The following is a 22368-nucleotide window of genomic DNA, read 5'->3' on the forward strand; positions in this document are numbered from 1 at the left end:
CTAGCAAGCTGAATTGAAGAGCACATTAAAAGATCATATACTATGGTCAAGAGGGATTTATTTCTGGGATGCAAGAATGATTAAACATATGCAAATCAATGCATGTGATAACCATCTTAACAGAAGGAAGGGTAAAAATTATATGATAATCTCAATAGGTGTAGAAAAAGCATTTGACAAATCCATGATAAAAAACACTTTCAACATATTAGGTAGAGACGCAATGCAGCTCAACCCAATAAGGCCACGTGTGACAGGTCCTCGGTGACCATTACATTCAACTGTGGGAAGCTGAAGGCCTTTCCTCCAAAGTCAGGAAGGAAACAAGGTGCCCACCCCTCCCACTTTTTTCAACATGGCACCTGCATGAATGAGCTTGGAGGACATTACACTAAATGAAACAAACCAGACGGGGAAAGACAAAGAGCATATGGTCTTGCTTCCACGCGGAGTCTAAAAACCCAAAACAAAGAGTTGAACACGTAGAAGCAGAGTGCAGCGTGCGTGTTCCCCAGGGACGGGGGAGGGGGCAAGGGGAGAAGTTGGTCACAGAGCACAAACTTTGAGTCAGAAGATGAGTAGGTTCTGGGGAATCTACTGTGCTGTGTGGTAACTGTAAGCAATAACACCGTATCATATAGTTGAAATTTGTTGAGAGTAAATCTTAAGTGTTCTTAAGACAAAATGAAACAAAACCCCTCAGTGCTGCATTGTACAATGATACATATATAATTCCCAAGATTTAAAAACACAACCACCGGCTATACCCTGTTAAGGCTACACTTTACTGTAAATTAGCACTCCTAAATCTTTTTATTTTTATTTATTATTATTTTTTATCTTTATCTGAAAACTTTTTTCATCACGTTAGAGAGGAAGGGAGAGAGACAGACAGAGATATCCATATGACACAGAAACATTGATTGGTTGCACTCCTGTACGCACCCCAACCCGGGACCGTCGAATCTGCAACCTGGGTATGTGCCCTGACTAGGGATCAAACCCACAACCTTTTGGTCTACAGGATGACATTCCAACCAACTGAACCACCCTGGCCAAATCCTTTTTCTTTTTTAAAGATTTTATTTTATTTTTAGACAGAGGGGAAGAGAAGAAGAGAGGGAGAAAAAGATCAATGTGTGGCTGCCTCTCACATGCCCCCAGTTGGAAAGCTGGCCCGCAACTCAGGCATGTGCCCTGACTGGGAATTGAACTTGCCACCTTTTGGTTTGCATGCCGGTGCTCAATCCACTGAGCCACACCAGCCAGGGCTCCCATATCCTTTTCAGTCCCCAGATTCTGTGTGCGTGTTTCTCTGACATCAATACCTGAATTGCTGGTCTAGCTTTTCAGCCACAAAATCCTGTCTCTCTTTTTCTTTCTTCTCCTTTAATAATTTGATTTTCTCTCTCATTCTATCTTTTCTCTCCTCAATTGTTTCTTCTTTCAATCGTATTTCAGCAAAATACTTATTTTCTTCAGATGCTAAAAGCTCACGGAGCCTGAAACAAAATGACAAACAAACAAAAAAACTGTGATGCCACATGTACCATTTTACTAATTTTTATTATGTTAAATTTGATTTCAGAAGTTCATGTTTATAAGTTTTGGAAGAAGAAAAAGACCAATGCAATCTTCCATAAAAGAAAATCGGCTGCCATTCAGAGCAATGAACAGACTGATCTGTGCTGTGTTTTACCTGACCCCACACAGATGAGATACGTACTGTGCATCTTCAACAAAAGAAATAATGAGCAGATGTGAATTAAATATAAAGCGGTTATTCTTTTGCTATTATAATGATGTAGGTATTACAAGTGAAAATATAATTATTGATTTGGCAGGAATATGAAGATCTTGGCCATGATCCTCACTGTAGAATTCACTTAAATTTTTTTGATTGGTTGATCTCAAGCTGTGGTTTTAGGGCTATTTCAAAGTCTTGGCCATCAGGTTTGTAAGCCTTACTTATTTCGTCTTTCTTCGGTGTTGATGATAAACCCTTGTGCGGCATCCTTGACTCTGGCTTTCACAAGACTCTTCACAAATTTGCGGTCACTGTGCTGGTGCCAGTCAACTCTCAAGCGATCCCGCTCTATTGACTTAATGGAATCCAAAACAGCCTGATGTTTCTGATAGTTGCGTCGGATTCTTTCAAGATGTTGCTCAACCCTTTGGCCTTGGGGAGGCTTGGCTCTCTGAAAACAAATAACAACTATCACTTTTGATAGATCCAAAATCAAGAATATTTTTAAAAGATTTTATTTATTAACTTTTAGAGAGAGGGGAAGAGAAGGAGAAAGGCAAAGCAGTATCAGTGAGTGAGATACATCAATTGGTTGCCTCTCGCATGCCCCCAGCTGGGGACCTGGCCTGCAACCCAGGCATGTGCCCTGACTGGGAATTGAACTGGCAGCTTTTCAGTTCACTGGGTGTCAATCAATCCAATGAGCCACACGAGGAAGGGCCAATAGCATCTTTTCAATTAATCATGACCTCCATCAATATTCATACTAAATAGAACTTGGTATATAAAACTAATACAGGGGATGGGGTTATAAAGGGGCTAAATGCCAATGGCAAAAATGTGATAAAAAAGAAAAAATAAACTAATACACCCTGTTACAACTGCAAAGTTTAAGTGCCTCAGGTGTAACCTGCTTGATTCTTTGAGTCTATATCTAAAAGGCTGTGAAATCAGTCTGAAATATTTCTCATGTTCTGAGTAAAAGTTCATGGGATTATAAAGTAAAATATTTGAATGGGAGTCTACAGATTATTTGGCCAAACTATAGGCATTAAATGATTTGCCCAAGGTGCTTCAAATAACTGGAACAGACCTGAATAGAACAAGAATTAGAGGTTTTCCAATTCCTCACCTTGATCTTGCCATTCAGTATCCCACTGATTTTCAAGGGCAGACAACGTAGTTACCACCATCAAAACACTTTCAATTAAAAGAGGCTACTAAGTACAGTTGGCCCTTGAACAATATAGGGGTTAGGGGCACCCCCCCCACATAGTCAAAAATCCACATAGAACTTGACTTCCCCAAATTTAAAATTTTCAGTATCCACAGGGAATTGGTTCCAGGGCCCACCTTCCTAATACCAAAATCCATGAATGCTAGTCCCCTATATAAAATAATGTAGCTTAATGCATACAGTTGGCCCTGTATATCCCTTGACTCCCAACTGAATCAAAAATAGTATGAGTATTTATTGAAAAAAATCTATGTATGAGAGGACCCATGCAATTCAAACCTGTGTTGTTCAAGGGTCAACTGTATGTAGGTTGTGTACCAAACGAGTTGTGAGGAGGAAGCAAGGGAAGGAGAAAGGGAAGAAAGAAAAGTAAAAAAGAAAAGCAAAGCTGGTAGTAGAACTTCATTTCTATTTCTGTGGTGCCCAGAAGTTTAATGCACAGGCTATGTCCCTGACATTTTGGGTAACTTGAAGTTCTATAAATATGTTCATTTTTTACAAATATCCACTCAAAAGTTGGAAATGCATACACCATTTTGAATATATAGTGATACATTTAATAAAATCACATGGACTCTATCTTTTTCATTGCTGTATTCCTAGCATTGAACATGATACCTACCACTATCAGGTTCTCAGTCTGAATGACAGGAAGGAAAGACAGTATTTCTGGGTGGGCTCGATGCAATCTCTGCTCCTCCTAGAGCCACCATTACATCCATGGCCTTGAGCTTTGCCTTTCCAGCCAGGCTAATCAAGTCAGCCTTCTGTGAGTGGTGAAGCTCTGAGGTGCTGATTCACAGTCACAGAGCTCTTCACTCATGGCAGAGAGTCAATCTGATCACTCACACTTAGGAGAACCTCACTGTCAGAATTACCAAAATATGGGATTGGGTGTTGGTAAGGGGGTCTCCTGGGGAAAGAAAATCAACATCTGGAGACAGCTTGATGAAGAGATTCAGGGTCAGGGTACACGTGTAGATACCTAGATTTAGTGGAAAGGACAAGGCAAGGCAGAGGTGTGTTGAAGACAGAAGATGACATTTGGGGTTATGTCATGGGAAGGAGCTAATCCATTTCAGGGTTATTTAGAGTCTGGAGCCAGTTAAAAAATTACTGTTATCTAACAGGCATAACACTTGTTAAAGATTTTATTTATTTTCAGAGAGGGGAAGGGAGAGAGGGTGAGAAATTTTCACCAGAGAGAAACATCATTCAGCTGCCTTTCATATGCACCCCAACCAGGGGCTGAACCTGCAACCCAGGCATGTGCTCTGACCACAAATCGAACCAGCAAACTTTTGGTTTGTGGGATGATGCCCAAACACTGAGCCACACCAGTCAGGGCAGTACGTTTTACAAATGCAGGTTCAGTGACACCAAATCAGAGCAGGGTCGAGACTGCACCTTGGGTGGGATACACACAGGAACTCAGGCTCCCAGTAGACTTGCAGACTCAGAACAGGAACTGAGCACCAATGTCATTAGAAATCAATGGTTTTGAGTCACCAGGTCAAGAACCAGGCTCTGCCCTGGCTGGTGTGGCTCAGTGGGTTGAGTGCCAGCCTGTGAACTGAAATGTCACCAATTCAATTCCCAGTCAGGTTGCAGGCCAGGTCCCTGGTTGGGGGTGTGCAAGAGGCATCTGTTCAGTGTTTCTCTCACACACTGATGTTTCTCTCCCTCTCTTTATTCCCCCCTTCCCCTCTTTCGAGAAATGAATACATAAAATATTTTTTTCTAAAAACCAGGCTCTGAGGTACATTTTAACTAAAGAGAAGAATGGGGTTACAGGGTGGTGGTGAGAAACAGCCTGAGCAGTGGCCGGAGATCAGGAAGCTCTTTCAGCTCGGGGCGCACAGGGGCCTGTGGTCGGGAAGGACCAGCCTCTGGGTGAATGAGGTGCGGTCTGGAGCTCTCTAACAAGAAGGTGCCAATCCATGCACAGTCATAAGTCAAAACCAGCACTGTTTAATGGAAATACAATGTGAGACATCTGTAATTTCACATTTTCTTGTAGCTGCATTTTAAAAAGTAAAAAAACACCTGAAACTAATACAAAAAATAACATTGAATGTAAACCATAATTAAACAATAAAGTTAAGCCCTGGCTGGTGTAGCTCAATGGATTGAGCGCAAGCCTGTGAAGCAAGGGGTCGCTGGTTCGGTTCCCAGTTGGGGCACATGCCTGGATTGCAGGCCGGGTCCCCATTGGAGGACACATTGGAGGCAACCACACATTGATGTTTCTCTCCCACTCTTTCTCCTTCCCTTTCCCCTCTAAAAATAAATAAATAAAATATTTTAAAAAACCAATAAAGTTAAAATAAAAAGTGAAAAGAAACAGGGGAAATTTTAACAATATATTTTATTTAACCAGCATATCCAAAATATGATCACTTCAACATGTGACTCTAGGCATATTTCAAGTGCTCAAAAGCCATGTATGGACATGGGACTCTACACCATGCTAAAGGCAAGAAAGCAAAGAATTATATAACTACCTTGTATTTCCAAGGTCACTGCAGGTTTTTGTTACTGTAACAGCTCACATTATAGTTTCTAGCATTATGATTTACAATTTAATGTCTTAAAGAACAATGTTTTATATCCCAGGTTTGATTCTGGGCCAAAATAAATGTTCTCCTAAAAAACTACTTTGAGAAGTGAATAACTGGGTACCTAGGAGGCACTCACCAAACTGTGGCTCATCTCACTTCTCTATGACTCCAGACATCACATCTTTTATGGCTGTTTCCTGGAGGAGTTGTTTGGCACCCGAGTCTCAGGTCTGGTGGCTCCTATTCTTCTCCCAGTACCACTCCTCCACTCTAACATCTACATGTACCACACTCTGACATCTGAGACGCACTGACGCCAACCTCTTTTTTATTTTTCTCTAAGCTTAAAGCATTAAACAGGCCTGCTTCTCTGGTTTGGTCGTAATCTGGTGGAACAGAAATCCTTACTAGTTTCCAACACAAGCAATGGACGGCACCAGCCCTGAGCTCTGTGTTCGGATATGAACCCAAAGTAGATAAATTTCTGTCCCTCATGAGACCTGTCTGTAATCATTACCTTGAATCCTACAGTCTGTAGAAAACTCCAGTTCCCTGATTTCTAGACCTAATCCTACAGTTCTTGGACCTAGAGGAAAGGGAGCAGGTCTTTAAATTGACTGAGAATTGCCCTGACCAGTGTGGCTCAGTTGGTTGGGTGTCATTCTGCAAAGTGAAGGTCCCTGGTTGGATTCCCAGTCAAGGCACGTGCCTGGGTCGTGTGTGTTCAGTCCCCAGTAGGGCACATGCGAGAGGCAGCTACTTGATGTTTTTCTCCCTCCCTTCTCCTCTAAAAATAAATAAGTAAAACCTTTTTAATAATTAAATAAATTGGCTGAGAATTGCTATGTGCACCATGGAACATAAAACTATATCCTTCATTATCCTGATCTTTCTTCCATAAAGTGCCATCACAGACTATAGCATGTCAATCATTACCTACTGTGAACTTTTAGTGGTTTTATTCATGAGCAAGTTGTTTCTGCAGTTAGATAATAAGCGACTTGAAGGCAGGGAACATACTTCTATTGAAGGGTAAATGTCCCACAGCCATTGTATTCACACCTGTATCTCCCACTGGTGCTGCACACAACAGGAATAGGCAATAATACCCTTACAGTTGCCTAATTACACGTGGAACTTTTCTAGCCTGTTGAAATACAGGTGCACGGACCAAGTGCCTGGGGTTCTGTGCAGGATCCATCAAATTCTGCAACAGGCAGCATTCCTCTAGCTGCCTGTGACCACCCCAGCCTTCCAGACAACAAACAGTCCTAATGCCATTCAGGCCTGCGGGGACACTTCTGTTACAGTTGAGTTCATACAGGAAGGGCACCATAATAACCACTCAGAACCCTTCAAAGGCCAACACCCTTCCCACAGATGGTTTTCCTAGGGCTGCAAGACCAACCCAAGATTGTACAGATGAATCACCACCAACCCAGATCTGATTTCCTGCCGCCTGGCCCAGCATCCCTTCTGGTAACATACACACCACGTCGCAAGGGATGACTGCCTTCGGGTGTCTTGGAGACTGAAAACCCTCAAGATCCCAAGGAGTTCCTCTCCAAACACAGAATCTAAATATTATAACTGACACAGGGGAGAAGGAGGCTGAGAGGGGTGGGGAAAGACAGAGTATGGAAGCGACCTTATCCTTCCTTTCATAACTCATCTCCATTGCATCAGGCACATGCTACCCTTGAGAGAGCCCCTGCTGGAGGTCAGGTTCACTCGACTGGGCCCGGAGTGCAGGAGGATGCAGAAAGTGGCATGGTCCTGCGGAGGTCCCTACCCCCCACCCCACGTTTCGTGCTTACCACAATCACCGCTTTGGGAGTGGGGCCCTTAATCTCCCGCTGTATGATACCAAACCGCTGGCTGTACATTCTCGAGCGCCTTCAGAGTGGCGGTGATATCTGCCACGGTTCCCTAACCGTAGTAACCTAAGTCCTAGCTTCCGCAACGCAGGAGTCTGGTTGTCATGGTGCGCCTCGAGGGGGGAAGTAGTGGGTGGAGCGGAAGTTGGTTCCGTCGCTATGGCGACCATGAACGCGGCACTTGCAACTTCCTCTGGGACTCAGGGAGGCCGAGTCCGCTTTTCCCTCAGCCCTCGCTCAAGCCTCCCGACGACCTCGCCCTCTTCCTCTAAGGTTCATCAGAAAGGCAGAAAAAAGCCTCCTTTACCCGAAGTGAAGTTGAAGATCTAGTAACATTCCATTTGACTTTGCTACTTAAGTCCTGAAATCAGTTTAAAGGGCATTTTGTGAAAAGGTTATTAAATTTTGTGACCATGTCTGGGTTAATCTTGGTAATGTAAACCATCACAAAACCATCTTCCATGTTTTTTAGTTCTTTAGAGTAATTTGCAAGGCATTTTCACACGAAATGTTTGAGACTCACAAATATAGGTTAATGGAAAAGCAGGTCACTATCATTTTACAGCTAAGACAATGCTAAGAACCTAACTGCCTTGTCAGCCTCCCCCACCAGTAATGATAAATCTCTTATTAATAAAATCATATTGCACTGGGTAGAAACCAGGGCTTAGACTTGGGACACTCTACGGTGGGGAGGGCAGACAAATGGGACAGCTGGCAGCGTAAGGATACCAATGGCTGGGCACAGCAGAAACTAGCAGTCCAGTCAAGGACCACAGTGGACCTAGGTGAGGACACATGGATCAGAAATGCAGATAAACAGGCCCTGAGAATCCGGGTCCCAGACACGGAACCTAGAGGGGCCCTCAGCACAGGTGGAGACCACTGCTATAATTCCAGTCAACAGCAGTTGATACCTTGAAGCCAATAATCACACTTTGCCACTCTCTTAAGTGGGGGCAAGTACAGAGCACAGAAAAAAGCAGTACCTAGTCAGTCACTGCGTGTAACCACTGAAGTACAACTACTGTGCACACCATGTTAAGGTTGCGATTTACTGTATATTAGTGGTTACATTTGTAACCCACCCACTTCAGATTTTTAACATGGTACATTTCTAGATTTAATTTCCTGAAATGCTGGTTCAGCTTTTCAGCCACAAAGTTTCTTCTCCTTTAATAATCTTTTAAATAATTTTGTTTTTTTTCTCCTATAATGCTGCTTCTTCCAATTGCAGTTCAGTAAAATGCTCATTTTTATTTACTGCTAAGTTTACATAGCCTGAAACAAAGAAATTAGATGGTCATCTTGGTTCTCCCTGGATGGAATCCTGAGGGCCAGCCGGTTCCTTGAAGTCCTACAGGTGCCCGGCCCACCAGCTGGTCTGGGTGGAACCACCCAACACACTCCAGGAAGGGAGGTAATGAAAACGTGCTCAGTGAGGCACTGGTGTTTGAGAAAAGTCACTGAGATTCAGGGACACCTACAGGGCACCCCTGAGCTTGTGCAACCCAGAGGGTCCTGTCAAAATGAGTTTTGGCGACAGTGGAAGCTGCCCCTGGAAGACACCTGGGTGCCCTTACATCCCCAGCGTTGGCCCAGAGCTTGTTGTGCTGCATCCTCACCCTGGGCAAGCCCCACAATTTAATTCCGGTTCGGTTTTGCTTGGTTTCACCACTGTTTAAATGAAGGGAGTCGATTTCTCTTAGGCTTGGCTGAGGCCACCGCCCTGGACCGCCCAGGCCAGGGATGGAGGGCAGTGTTTCCTAAGCCCAGGTGAGACTGTGGTTCCCATGCACCTGGTGGGCTTCTTCAGAGAGTGGAGGGGCCAGGCTTCTCACTTGGAAAGGTAAGCCTTGGCCTTCAGCCAAAACCCCACGGAGGCCTAAAAGAAATGATTTGCCCAAAGTCCTTGGACAACCTGACCTTTATCTTGCCACCCACTACTCCACTTTTTCAGAGGCAGTCAACACTGTTAACGTCATCAAGACATTTCCCAAAAGAAACACTAAATGTATGAATCAGTAAATGGGACAATAAAAATCATTTTAAAATAATTTTAAAATTAAACAGTTTAGAGACAGAAACTATGATTTCCAATTCCTATTATGCCCCAACAAGGTTCACACAAGGGCTGTCCTGATTGTTTCCTGAATTCTGTATTTTCACCATTAAATTCCATTAAAGTTGGAAATCCATTCACCATTTCTAATACATATTGATGTATTCAATAAAATTGCATGGACTGTATCTTTCTCATTCCTGAACCCCAGTATTAAGTTTAGAGCCTACAACAGGCCCATTTTCAGTATTTGCATGACAGAAAGCTGAGACCTGTGTTTTTAATGGGTGGGCTCAACAGAATTTCTGCACTTGCTGGGGTCACCATGAAATCCATGGTCTTCCACTTTCCACTGTAGCTTTATCAAGTTATCCTCAGGTGAGTAGTGAGACCCTTTGGGAGCTGATTCACGCAGGGTGGCTTTGTGATGTGTCACCTTGACTAGTCCTATTTTCCCAGAACTCCCTTCCCTGTATGCTTCCAGTTAGGATGAGCCACAAGAAACATTTTACATGCTAACTGGAGGGCAGAAGTGAAGCAGTAGAATGCTGTTTTTATACTTTGAAGTGTGGAGTGGGGACACCAGGCACTGCTGCAGTTCACACGTTGTCATCTATCTGCTGGCTCACCTTAGAGGTATGGGTCTGCAGCTGCCCCACCTTCCCCAGGATCTTCCTTCAGGTTCTCAAATTCTTAGGCCAGATGCATATTTAACTCTGGTGAAAGGCACCAGCTTCTTCCACTTGTGGACACCCACATCATCGAAGTTGGAGGTGGTGAGACAGTGACAGGGGTTCCAGGCCATCTGAGGGGTGTCCAGCTTCTGCTTGTGGGTGCCAATGTGTCCTCCGTCTCCCACACTTTATATCCATGTTCCCATCCCAACTGCCTGCCCTACACACTTCAAGCTCCAACATTAGATGCGAAGACGAAAGCCTTACAGAGACTGTTTAACCAGCTCCCACAATTGCATATGGTGAAATCCCTATAATAAATCCCGTAGAACAATATACATATATACATATATATAAATATACATACATACATATATATAAAATCTTTATATTAGTGGTGCTGCTTTTCTAATTGTACCCTGATACACATGGTAACCAGACTCTTATCTCATCAGTCAGAATACCAATCAAATAATTTCACTTAGGACATCATTGCCAAAATTACCAGAATACTAGGGCTGGGTGGCTGGATCCTGGGAAGAGCAAAATAGCAGAAAATTATCCAGTGGGCTCTGGCTGAAGTAGGTAAGAACAGGCAAAGGAAGGGCCAGAGGACTCATGAGTTAAGGTAGGGGAATGGTTAATATACATGTGAATTATCTAAAGCTGCAGGGCTGGAACTGGAATAAGGCAGGGGAGGGACATAGATACAAAATTTAAGGGGGCACACACTCAGTCCCAGCCCTATAAAGCTGGTAGGTAATGAACCACATGTCTAATCATGTTTAGCATTATGCAAAGTACTGGAAAGTGAGGCAGGGCTAAGCCAACACTGGCCTTTGACAGGGGACTCAGGCTCCTAGCAGAGCAGCTGAGAACAGAAACCAAGCACAAATGTCAAGGGGCAGGGGATGCAAGTAGTCAAGAAAGATGAGCCAGGCTGGAGCTTTACTTCAAAAGACTACTTTGGCTGAGGAGCAGGAGTAAAGGAAACAAACCAAATGGGCAGCAACCAGTGGGGAAGGGTGCTCTTCAGGGTTTGAGGAACCCTACGCAACACCAGAGGCCTGGAAAGAACGCAGTCCCTGTGTGCACAGGTGCTCTGACAAGGTGACCACATCCACACAGCCTCCGCACTCCCTAAACCACGCCAGACAGCAGTGTAAGGGATTTGTTATAATGCTCAAATTCATCCTTGTTTTCAGAGTCGCTGGAAACTTCTGTTACTATACTATTACATCATTGAACTTGGGATTACAGTTTACAGGTTAGTGGTTTAAAGAACAGGGATTTTACAACCTGGTTTGATTCTAGGCTCTATCAATACTAACTGTCTGACATTGGACAAGTTATTTAATTTCTGAGTCTGTTTTTCCATCTGCAAAAATGGGCAAAATCATTGTCTTCCTAAAAAGACCGTTCTGAGAAATAAACTGGGTCCATAAGGAAGAACTCACCAAATTGCAGTTCCTTTCCTTATTTATTCACATTACATTTTCAAATGCTGTTTCCCTGAGGAAATATTTAGAGACACTGCCAGGTCTCACCCAGAAGCCACTTAATATTATTTACGAAGATGGCTTGTTTAGGTTGTTTTACGGTGGCTCTAATTCTATCCCCCGACCCCAACCCCAGCTCCTCCACCCCTAATATCCAAACTTATCACTCTCGGGCTTCTGGGATTTGCACCAATTGGAGCAGATACACCAACCAACTTTCTACTCTCTCCTCCTTTCTTGCTTGCTTCCTCTATAAGCTCAAAGGACTGAACAGGCCTGCTCCTCTGGTTTGGTGGTGGGTTTTTCCAGTTCCTACTGACTTCTACACAAGCCCTGGCAATCGTTCTATGGTCCAGCCTCTGAGTAGATGGATCAGTGTTGTCTCTCATAAAGCCGGTCTGTAAATGTCACCTTGAATCCTACAGTCTGCGGAAGCCTCCAGTCTACTGCTTTCTAGTTCCAGGTTTTTTAAGGCCCTTGGACCTAGAGAAGAGGGAGCAGGTCTGTATGTTGAATGAGGTTTGCTAGGCACAAAACGGAGCATCACAAAATCTTTTTCTGTATGTGTTGGCTGTCCACTTCCCCTTAATTATTCCTTCTCTCCTCTCTAAAATCTTCCACTACTAACGACGTAGAATATCATTACCTTCTCCATTATATGTAATGCACAGGGAAACTGTTTCCCAGTTAGATTGTAAGCTCCCTGAAGGCAGGAATCCTAAAGGATAAGCCTCCCACCATCACTGTATTCACTGCTATATCTCCCACACTGCAGTGTATGCAGCAGGGACTAAATCAGTAGCTCTGTAATTGCCCAAGTGCAGACAGAGGGGTTTCTAGCCTATAGAAACTAGTTTATAGAACAAAGGAATCCAGGTGCTGAGGCCAATTGTTTATGTTGCCTGTGTCTAGGGCTCTGTGCAGAGCCTGTTAACATTCTGCAGGAAGCAGCATTCCCCTGCCCTCACCCACTACCCCAGTCCTTAAAGGCGCCTATCTTTTGTCCTCTTGCCAGGCCTGTAGGGACATTTCTGCACAGCAGCTGAAACTGTTAATAACCTCAACAGGCCCAGGAAAAACTCAAGAAAAACGGCCTAACCCCCTCCACAGAGGATGCTCCAGGAGGTGCAGAACTAGTTCAAGATCACACAGTAGCATGTGGAGCCAGATCTCCTGCCCACTTACCACAGCCCAGCCCACCTGGTCATCTCTAGGAGACATTAAAGGCATTGAAGACCCCAAATGATGATTCTATGAAAAAAAATTTAAAGTCTGACACCTGCTTGTTTTTCTTAGGAACCAGGCTTTCCTGCCTTTTTTTCCTTCTAATCTCATCACAGGACACCAAGTCCTCCTAGCTGACACCCTACTCCCTGCCCCCAAGTGAGCCCTGACCTGGACCTCTGGAAATCTCTAAGGGTCTAGGTTTGCTCCTAGATACCTCCTCACTGATCATGCTCTGTGCAGTGGCATGGGGCCGTTACCTCCCACTGCACATGGCAAAATATTGGCTGTACTTTCAAAACTGAAGGCCCGCACCTGACCGGTACCCACCCCATCCCCACCCCTCACTATGCGGGGCACACCTTGGTAACCAGACTGCTGTATCCCGGAGGCGGGTTCCACCCAGGCTGAAAATCTCCGTGATCTGGGGAAGAATTAACATCATGGGTCAACATGGCTGGCGAGGTTAAGCTGGGTCAGGGCAGGGTGCAGTGTCCCCCAGCACTGACCACTGGCGTGCCAGCCCCTCCTGCCTCCTCTGGGGCTGAATCAGAGGCTGAGTCATCCTTGCTCTTCTCCTTGTCCTCCTCAGGGTCAGGTGGCTCTTGCTTCACACGTGGCAGGCCTTGGTCTACTGCCTGGGAGAGGTGGGAAATGAGCAACAGTCAGAAAGGCAGGTTGGCCTGAGAAAAAGAGTCTCTATAGGCCAACCTGTCACTGTGCTGATAAATCCCACTTCTATCACACTTCAGCAGAAAAACCATCCCATTCCTCACAGATTTCCATTTTTCTGTTAGCTAGGCAGCAAAGCAGGCAAAGCTAGTTGCCTGGGGAAGGCAGGGTAATTTGGCAAAGAAGCTGCAATCAGCACACCTATTGCTCTGCACAAAGAACCATCATTATGGCTCACCATCACTCTGCTCACAGATCACCCATCACTGACCCCCACCTTGCTGGGGCAGCCAGGCAGCAATACAGGAGTCAGGATGGCTGTACCCGGTGTCCAGTCTTCGTGGGCATCCGCCTTCTCTTGCTTCACCTGGGGTAAGGCCACAACCCAACTCAGGCCAGGGCTCTGGGCCTCCTGTGTGAAGGAGGATGGCAGCAGACTTGGTCCCAGCTTCCTGGAACAAGGCTGGACAGGGCTGGGAAGGGCAGGATAAGGTGGAGCCCTCACCTGCAAGCGGGGTTGTGTAGAAGCTGGAGTAGGGCCAGGCACCTGTACAGGACTAGTTGCACCCTCTCGTAAGAACACAAGGTCAGTGCCAGGTGGGGGCAACACAAAACCACTGCCTGCCTCCTGCTTCATTGGAGTTTGGGCATGTTCTCGTCGGGCTATGGGAGTACCCAAGGGATGCTTCAGGGTATGGCCCAGATGGGGCCGTCGAGTAGATCCAGGCCTCTTTCGACGAGGGTAAGGTGGGGGTGAACCTGCCCCATCCTCGGACTCTGCCCAGACACTTGGCAGCAGGCGCTTCTGTGAGAAAAGGTGGGGTGTTATAGCCACCTGATGCAATGACCTGACCAACATACCTGCTGATCCCCCCCAGTAGTAATGGCACAAAATCTGCTTACATATGAACCCTTCATCACTGAGCCTCCTAGTCTCCTGCTACCAATGCCAACACCACCCAGATTTCTCATTTACTCTGGCACAAAATCTGCTAATCCCTGACCAAACCCATTGCCCCATGCACTCCTCTGAGGCTGCAGGACCCCTCTGGCCTCACTCACCTACATACCAGGTCTATCACTCCCAGGGACTTGGGGGACCTGGTCCAACCTATCTTGCCCATCTGACCCTTCCTGCCCCACCTACCATGGCAAACTGCAGGCACTGGCGCCAACGACACTTCTGGCGTTTCTGGTTGCTGCCACCAAATTTGGGCTTGTCACAGCAGAAGTCACAGTGGCCACAGTCCATCCGCCGCAGGCAGGCTGCACAGGCCCCACACTTTCGGTTCTGCCGGCGGTTTGTGTAAGGCTGCTGGGAGACAAGGGAGTACAGGGGTACTGTCACTAGGACAATTACAGCACTGTTCCTGTTGCTTCTCCACTAGCCCCATGGGAAGGAACTGGTTGTAGTCTTAGCCTGACTCCCCTCAGTCACAGTTCAGTGTCTTGTTAGCCCTGCATTAGGCACTATCTTATACCAGGTAGCTCTCGTGCCATTAGCACAGTGGCTGCTCCAACACAGTACCTATCACTCTATCTGCTAGCCCCCACTAGCTACCAAGGCAGTATCTTTGACCTTCCCACCTCCAGAAGGAGTTTGCTGACTCTCTATTAGCTCCTATCACCATACCTGCTACATCTACTCGTCCTATGTGAACTCTGGTCACTGTGTCAGCTTTTCCTCTTGTAGCCCCACCAGAATGTTGCTTCATCTGACATTAGGTATGATCAGTGCATTTGTTGGTCCCATATTAGTCCCTCGCCCACTGTCTGCTCATCCCATACTAGTGCCCATTGCTATGCCTTGCTATTCCCCTATTAGGCCCAGTGCAGCATGTGCTTCTTTGGGCTTAACTGAGGGCCCTGGGAGAGTCTAGGCTTGTCCAGATAAGATGGGGCCACTCACTAGCTCGTCCTCGTCTACACAGTAATAGATGAACTCGGCAGGTGGCGAGGGGCCCAGGGCTCTGGGGCGCTGCAGAGGCAAATGGGGTGGGGTCAGGGTAGGTACTGGGTAAGATTAGGGTCGTGCCTTCCCCCTGCCCTCCAGGGCCTCACCAGCTCTGGGGACTCTGGAGGCTGAGATGGGGGAAGCGGAGGCAGTGGCTGGGTTCGGGGGCGCCGCCGGGCAGTCATCTTGGAGTCGCAGCCTCCCCTGCGACGGCTACGTTTCTTACCCTATGAGAAAGCCAAAAAGGTACTTTAGTTTAAGCTTGGTAGCACCAGGCAGACACAGGACCCTCCCCACCCAGGAATGCAGAAAGCATGCATGGGACAGACAGGCAGAGTGTGGGATAAGGCACTCACAGCAGGGGGAGCCACAGCTAGGGGAGGGCGTCGTTGACATCGCTGATGGTGGCGACGCAGGCGGTGGGCAAGATGCTGGCAGACAGGAGCAGGTAGGTGGAGCCAGGGAGGTGAGAGTGGGGTGAAGGAGAAAAGAAGACATGAGGTGGGCAAGGCCAGTTTAAAAGCAGCAGCAGCAGCAAGTTTAATAGAAGAATGAGCTCTGCCCCAGCCCTGGCCCCACCAGCACCGGCCCCTCCAGCCTGACTCACTCGTAGGCAGCGCCGCTGGACGCACCTCCACTGGCGCCTGAGACCAGGGCGGGGAGGGCGAAGGCAGACTCGGCAATGGCCACAGTCCTCTCGGGTTTGACAGCCCCGGCATACTCCACACCCTCGGCTCTGTGGGGGGGCCAGAGGCATGATGCACAGGGCCAGGGCTACGAGGGCCAGGGGGTAGGGTTAGCCTTGGGTCCATCCCATCTGCCCTACTCACCTTTTCCACAATCCGCAGGCATCGTCTCTGCTCACACTTGCAAAACAGCCCCGAGGCCACATCATGGGGCAGCTGCAGAAGGCAGGTGGAGCAGGCCCCGCAGTCCTCAGTTACCCGGCAGGCTGAACACTCTCCGCAGCCCACACGCTGCCAGGAATGGGTGGGGCAAGGTCACATGCCCAAGCAGAATGACTCCAGGAGCACTGCCCCTCAAGTGTCTGCTGACCCTAATTAGTTCCCATCGCCAAGTCTGCTAGTCCCCTATTTGACTCATTACTGTATCTGATAATTATTAATTAGCCACCATCACTAAGGCCCCCACAATGTCTACTGTTCCCATTAACCTCGTCACTGTGTCTACTGCCACCCCTTACCTCCCATTGCAGCCTGCTGACTGTAGCTAGCTCCCTACAAAATAACTCTAACACCCTCTGGATCCATCACCACTCCTTCAGACACTCCGCCAGCTTCCATCACATCTTGCTCCCACCATATATTTGTGAGGAGACAGACTGTGCTTACCTTAAACATCCTCTGCTCCCGGTTGAAAGCAATTCTCTGAGCTGAGGGAAAGGAGATATGACAAGAGAAGTGGAAAGGGAGCATCAGATACATGGCCTTATCCAATGCCTCCGCCTCGACACCCACCATTCAACCTCCAGCCCAACACTGGACCCGGTCCAGCTCCTATTTCCCAGAATCCTAAGGGCCACTCACCTCGGCAGTCCTTGCACAATGTCTTGAGCCGCTGCCTTCGAGTACCATCCCCTGAGAAGCTGATTCCACAGTTCTCACAATACCTGGAATAGGAGACATAAGTGTGGGGCCCTGAGTGCACTGCCAACCACAACCATCTCCCAGTTGGTTCACTTTAGGCCAAAACTCACCCAGGCGCAGGAAGCGAAGCTGGGGCTGTGTTAGCATCAGCCTTGGTCTCATCCCTTGGAGCCTCCTTTCTGACCTCAACTCTCTGGGGTCCAACCTGACATTTCCCAGGTTTAACTGGCTTCGAAGGCTTTGAAGGCTTTGAAGGCTTCGAAGGCTTCGAAGGCTTCGAAGGCTTTGAAGGCTTCTTCCGCTTCTTGCTAGGGACAGCCTCAGAATGGGCCTAGAGATGAGAGCAAAGGGAGGAAGAATGTAGGTCAGTGGGTGGGTATTAGGTGGCTCAGCCACTCGTGCATCTGGGTACCCCACACTGTGCAGTACCTTGGGGGCTGGATAGCACAGGATGCCTTGCTTGAAGTCGAAGAGGGTGAGATCACATGCAGGGCCCAGGTATCGGGTCAGTTCAACCTTGCTTCGGATCCTGTCTCCTGTGGGGCTGGGAGTGGGCCAGGAAGAGTTGGTAGGCAGGTGGAGACACTATTGCTGCTCCCAGACAACCTTCCCACCAGGAGGTAAACAGGTCTGCAGGGCTGGCAGGATATAAAAGGTAGCCTGGGACCCGCCTGACCAGGCCCTACCCCAACTAACCCTGAATAAGAAGAATATTAAAGGTATATAAATACCAACAGGTATACAAACACTAGTAAGTAATGTAAATGCAAATAAGTGTCTATATTTATAATATATACTACTAATGGTATTCTATGTAAGTGAAATAAACACAAATAGAAACAGAAACACACTAAACACATAAATGTATTAGCATTACATACTAAATACACAAATAAGAAAACTTACACAAAAACATGCTTAAAAAGATACACATAAAATGCACATGTAAATACACAAACAGATGTATAAACAAATAAATACTACATAAAAAATAAGTATTTAAGCAATTGATATTAGGACACAATACTCAACAGGTATCTAAAAGAAGGCATGAACTGTCCTTTGCAATTAACTATCTTTTCAAGGATGTTTGTACATCAAAACCTTGGAAGATAAGACAAAGGATTTCCTTTTAGAGAAAAGGGCAGACACCCTACTGTCCTAAACACTGTAAAAGACTGGATGCCACCTGGCTAGTGCAGCTCAGTGGATTGAACGCAGGTCTGCGAACCAGAAGATCCCGGTTCAATTCCCAGTCAGGGCACATTCCTGGGTTGCAAGCCAGTTCCCTGCAGGCCAGTTCCCAGCAGGGGATGCACTAGAGGCAACCATACATTGATGTTTCTCTCCCCCTCTCCTTCCCCTCTAAAGATAAATAAATTAAAAAAAAAAAAAAAAAAGACTGGATGCCAAATACACAGGACAGAAGATGACTTGACTTTGGGTGGTAGGCACACAATGCAGTATGTGGATCATGTGTCATAGAAGGGTACACTTGAAACCTATATGGCCATATGAACCAATGTCATCCTAATAAATTTAACATAAAAAAGGGGGGGAACTCAGGGTTCCTTTCCTACAACATAACCCAGTGCATATGCAGGTGCTAGTTAGCCCTCTTGTCATGTGACCCTGTGGGAACCCATATTCAGGGAACGAGCACAAAAAGGACGTCATCCTGGATACTGCTGTTGCTATGAGTAATAAACTCTTTCATCTCTGACCCAGGAATCTCGTGTCTCCTACCAGCATTCACTGAACAGTGACATACTCACTTGTTATCTTCACCTAGTTACGGCAAAATCTCTAATCCTTTATAGTTCTTGATAACTGCACTTACATTTGTAAATGTTGAAAGTTTTTTTCTCACCTGAGGACATTTTTTTCCCATTACTTTTAGAAAGATAGGGAAGGAAGGGGGGAGAGGGAGAAAGAAACACTGATGTGAGAAACATCGACTGGCTGCCCCCTGTATGCACCCCAACCAGACCAGGGAATGAACTCACAACCCAGGTAAGTGTCCTGACTTGGGACTGAATCCACAGCCTTTCAGTTTACAGGAAGGCGCCCTAACCAACTGAGCCACACTGGCCGGTTTTATACATTATAAGTATGCGAATAAATGTACAACTAAATATGAATAATATAATTACATTTGTAATTTTACTATATTCTTTCAGGAAAACAAGTTAGACAAAGTTCAGAAAGAATGTAAAAAAATTAATAAGTAGTACATTACTAATATACCTTAAAATATCTTAAATCCTTAAGTGTAAAGGTCTTTGAATAATGTAAAGCCAGAAGCTTTGGAGTCCATCTTCACTATATATGGTATTTTAGGACTTTCCGTATTTTCCACCTTTTCTTTAGCTTCATCGCATGCTACTTTAGCATTTTCTAAAGTATCCTCGTGCAAATTGGTAAATTTCCTCTTCTTTTTCTAGATGTACCACACTTTCGATTCATTGATATTGAATGCACAGCCAACAGCACTGCAACTCACACCTGAACAAATCTTATTTAACATTATTTTCTCCTACAAGCACGTCATAGATTTCTTGCACTTACAACACTAGATAGCACTTCACCACAAAGCTTGGGGGCTACTGCAAACAGCACAAGAATTTGAAAAACACTACGCTAAGTACACCGGAAAAGGTCTTGTTTACAGTTCAAGTGCTGAAATCAGAAGGCCTTGTTCTACACCTGGGGACATGTACATCAGGCGACTTAAATTTTTTGCTGTTCTGTGCATGTCCACAAATGATCACGAAAGCACAGCTGAGCAATAACTTTAGGGACACAAACACATTTTAGTGAATAGGCGAATTTGCAAATATGGACTCTGCAAATAATGAGGATCAAATATATATGCCTAATTTTAGTTTGGCCATAAATTTAAACACACACCTCGATTTCACTCTGCCTAACCAGGCTCAGCCCAGCATGACTCTGTCCACAACCCAACCAGTACCTCTGGTAATAGGTGTCTGAACGTCCACAGGTGGCACCTGACTTGCGAAAAACCTCACGGCGCTTCCAGCCTGGGCCCAGGGCTGGGCAGTCCAGCCACTCCTCAGCCATGGGGGACAAGGGAAGGAGCAGCAGCCTGCAACACAGAGGGGAAAATGAGAGAAACTGAGGCTGTAGGAGCTGACATGTTGTGCCCCAGGCCACACAAACCACTGGTATCTATTCATACTTGTCCAAGACCTGAGGCCCGATACAGGTAACTGGCCAATATAAGGAAGAAAAACCCCCACTCTCCTCAGTTCTTCCCTGACCTGAGCCCAGGAGCTTTAAATTCCCTCAACCCAAGGGTCCTCCTTCCTCACTCTGAGTGTCTGGATCCCCTATTCCTCCCCAGCCTCGGCCCGAAAGCCCATCATTTCTCCCTACTGCCAACCTAGGAGCCTTTCATTCTTCCTCTTTATTTCTCCCTGTCCTTGGCCCAGAAAATATTCTCTGTCTTTGACTCACTGGCCCCCTATTCTTCTCCTTTGTCACCCTGAGACCTCCGCACTCCCCACCCTCAGCTCAGGAGGCCCCCGTTCCTCTCATCCTCAGACTGAGGTCCAAGCACCGTATGTCAGTGTTCTGGTGCCCACTGACTCCCTTTCTTGACTCAGGAGTCCCCAGTTTCTTTCAGTCTTTCAACGCTCCCATTCCTTCCCTGTATGACACCCTCTTATCCTGCTCCCACAGCGCTGCCTCAATTTCCTCTGTGCTCTCTACCCGAGTCCACGCCTCCGGTACATGCCCGACCTGAACAGCCCCTCATTCCCTCTGTTCCTCTGCCTGAAATCCTCCCGCCTTATTTCCTCCGTCAGTGTTCTGAGCCATAATTCCTCCCGCAATCTCAGACCCAGAACCTTCCTATTCCTCTCCTCTGCAACTAAAAAGTTCTTTTAACTCCTTCCTCTCAGCATCCTCATCCTCCATTCTTCTCGTCAGTCCGAAGGCCCTGATTTCTTCTCTCGACATTCTAAACCCCGCATTTCTCTCCGTTCTTGTACCAGAACCATGCCATCCCTGTCAGTGTTTTCGTCACCCTATTTCTCCTCGTCCCCCCTAAGAGGCCCCGTCCCTCCCTTTCAGCATCCCAACGCCCCCACTTCTTTCCGTCATCTGCCTGAGAGGCCCTCATTTATCCCCCTCAAGTTCTGAACACCCGTTTGTCTCTCCTTAACCTGAGAGGCCCCGATGTCTCCCCTCAGCATTTGGATCCTCCCTCATTCCTCTAAGTTCTCTCCCAGGATCCCGACATTTCCACTGTCAGCGTTCGGAGCCCTAGTCCCCTCCGTCCTCCGCCTAAATCTCCCCATTCCTCCCGTTCAGTATTCCGACGCCGCCATTCCTCCCACTCGTCGGCCTGAGGGCCCTCTCCGTCTGCGTTCTGAGCCTCACTTCTTCCCTTTCCTCCGCCTAAGCGATCTCCACTTCCACCCCCACGACTGTCTCACCAGCTCGGCACCGGGCCGGTAGCTTTCGTAGCTCTAGGTTCGCGGACCCATGACGAGGGTCCCGCCTGTGACTCCCGCCTTGCCCTGCTCTTCTTCCTCCTCTGCAGCCGCTCAAGCTGTAGCTGTCGCCGCCGCGGCCGTTCGTTGCACCCGTAACCGGAAATCCGGGGCCCGCCCCCAGGGTTCCGCTCCTACAGAGACGCCTGCGCGCTAATGCTGGGTTGGCGCTTGCCCTTAATAGGGAGGATCCCGCGCCTGCGTGCTACGCCCCGCAGCGGTGCGCGCCCACCTGCCGTTCTGGCTGCGCTTGCGTGCTGAAGCCCAACTACCCTCGCGTACCTATAAGAGACCCGCAGCCCCAACGCTTCTCGCTTCGCCCCCCGTTAGTTCTCGCCACTCCGCCCACCTCGTTCGCGCCTGCGCTTTCCGATCCCAACCGAAGTGGGCGTGGAGGGTTGGGGATGGCCCTGCGTTCACGGTTGCCTAGATGGTCTCCACGAGTAACCCGGGATAGCCCGGGGTAGGAGCGAGGAAGACTGGGGCTGTGCCGGAGCCCTCCTCTCCCACCTCTCGCCTAGGTCGCGCCAGTGCTCTCCAGTCCCTGCGGAAACTGTTCCCCAGGACTATTGTGTCCCGCTCTCTCCACTCCGCTGCACAGTTGCTGGAGCGCGCGGAGACAATTGGCGGCGCGCGCTGGCCCCCGCTCCTTCCGCGGGAACTGGGGAAGGGGGCGGTGCCGCACTAGAAGTAAACAGGCCAGGTCGCGGCAACCAACCGCTGAGTGCGAGTCT

The 22368-nt window shown here is 47.4% G+C and overlaps 2 protein-coding genes across 17 annotated transcripts in view; both read right to left on the reverse strand.

Moving 5' to 3' along the window:
* Nucleotides 1-9368, reverse strand: part of CFAP53 (cilia and flagella associated protein 53) — a 30709-nt gene extending 21341 nt beyond the window's left edge. For both annotated transcript variants that reach the window (XM_037165040.2, XM_037165041.2), the window contains exons 1-3: nt 7363-9368; nt 1969-2198; nt 1329-1502 (exon numbers count right to left, since the gene is read on the reverse strand). In XM_037165040.2, coding sequence (XP_037020935.2) covers nt 1329-1502; nt 1969-2198; nt 7363-7431 — 473 coding nt within the window. In that variant the 5' untranslated portion in view covers nt 7432-9368. The remainder of the gene's footprint in view (nt 1-1328; nt 1503-1968; nt 2199-7362) is intronic.
* Nucleotides 9369-11089: 1721 nt separating this feature from the next.
* Nucleotides 11090-21746, reverse strand: MBD1 (methyl-CpG binding domain protein 1). Of its 15 annotated transcripts, none has more exons than XM_037165026.2 (17): nt 21578-21746; nt 20089-20223; nt 17544-17658; nt 17225-17445; nt 17055-17137; nt 16860-16900; nt 16338-16484; nt 16115-16243; nt 15864-15938; nt 15615-15734; nt 15463-15531; nt 14701-14868; nt 14059-14358; nt 13831-13920; nt 13391-13519; nt 13244-13305; nt 11090-12140 (listed from the first exon to the last, which is right to left on the reverse strand). In XM_037165026.2, the coding sequence occupies exons 2-17, from the start codon at nt 20196-20198 to the stop codon at nt 12101-12103; spliced, it is 1899 nt and encodes a 632-aa protein (XP_037020921.2). In that variant the 5' UTR covers nt 20199-20223; nt 21578-21746; the 3' UTR covers nt 11090-12100. The 15 variants fall into 15 exon arrangements, with proteins under 15 accessions (XP_037020921.2, XP_037020916.2, XP_037020915.2 ...); XM_037165021.2 differs by having other exon boundaries at nt 13831-13965; nt 14701-14865; nt 21578-21745; XM_037165020.2 differs by having other exon boundaries at nt 13831-13965; nt 21578-21745.
* Nucleotides 21747-22368: the final 622 nt, after the last annotated feature.

This window comes from Artibeus jamaicensis, unplaced genomic scaffold (assembly GCF_021234435.1).
Source record: "Artibeus jamaicensis isolate MK-2021 breed Jamaican fruit bat unplaced genomic scaffold, CSHL_Jam_final contig_354, whole genome shotgun sequence".
Classification (NCBI taxonomy): Eukaryota; Metazoa; Chordata; class Mammalia; order Chiroptera; family Phyllostomidae; genus Artibeus; species Artibeus jamaicensis.

Excerpts from the sequence above, each read along its gene's own strand:
- MBD1 (XM_037165015.2), bottom strand. The coding sequence starts at position 20,198 with ATGGCTGAGGAGTGGCTGGACTGCCCAGCCCTGGGCCCAGGCTGGAAG. Across the intron at positions 15,735-15,863 it reads TAGCTGTGGCTCCCCCTGCT|GGTAAGAAACGTAGCCGTCG; the intron begins GTGAGTGCCTTA and ends GCTTTCTCATAG. Across the intron at positions 13,306-13,390 it reads GAGGGGCTGGCACGCCAGTG|ATCACGGAGATTTTCAGCCT; the intron begins GTCAGTGCTGGG and ends ATTCTTCCCCAG.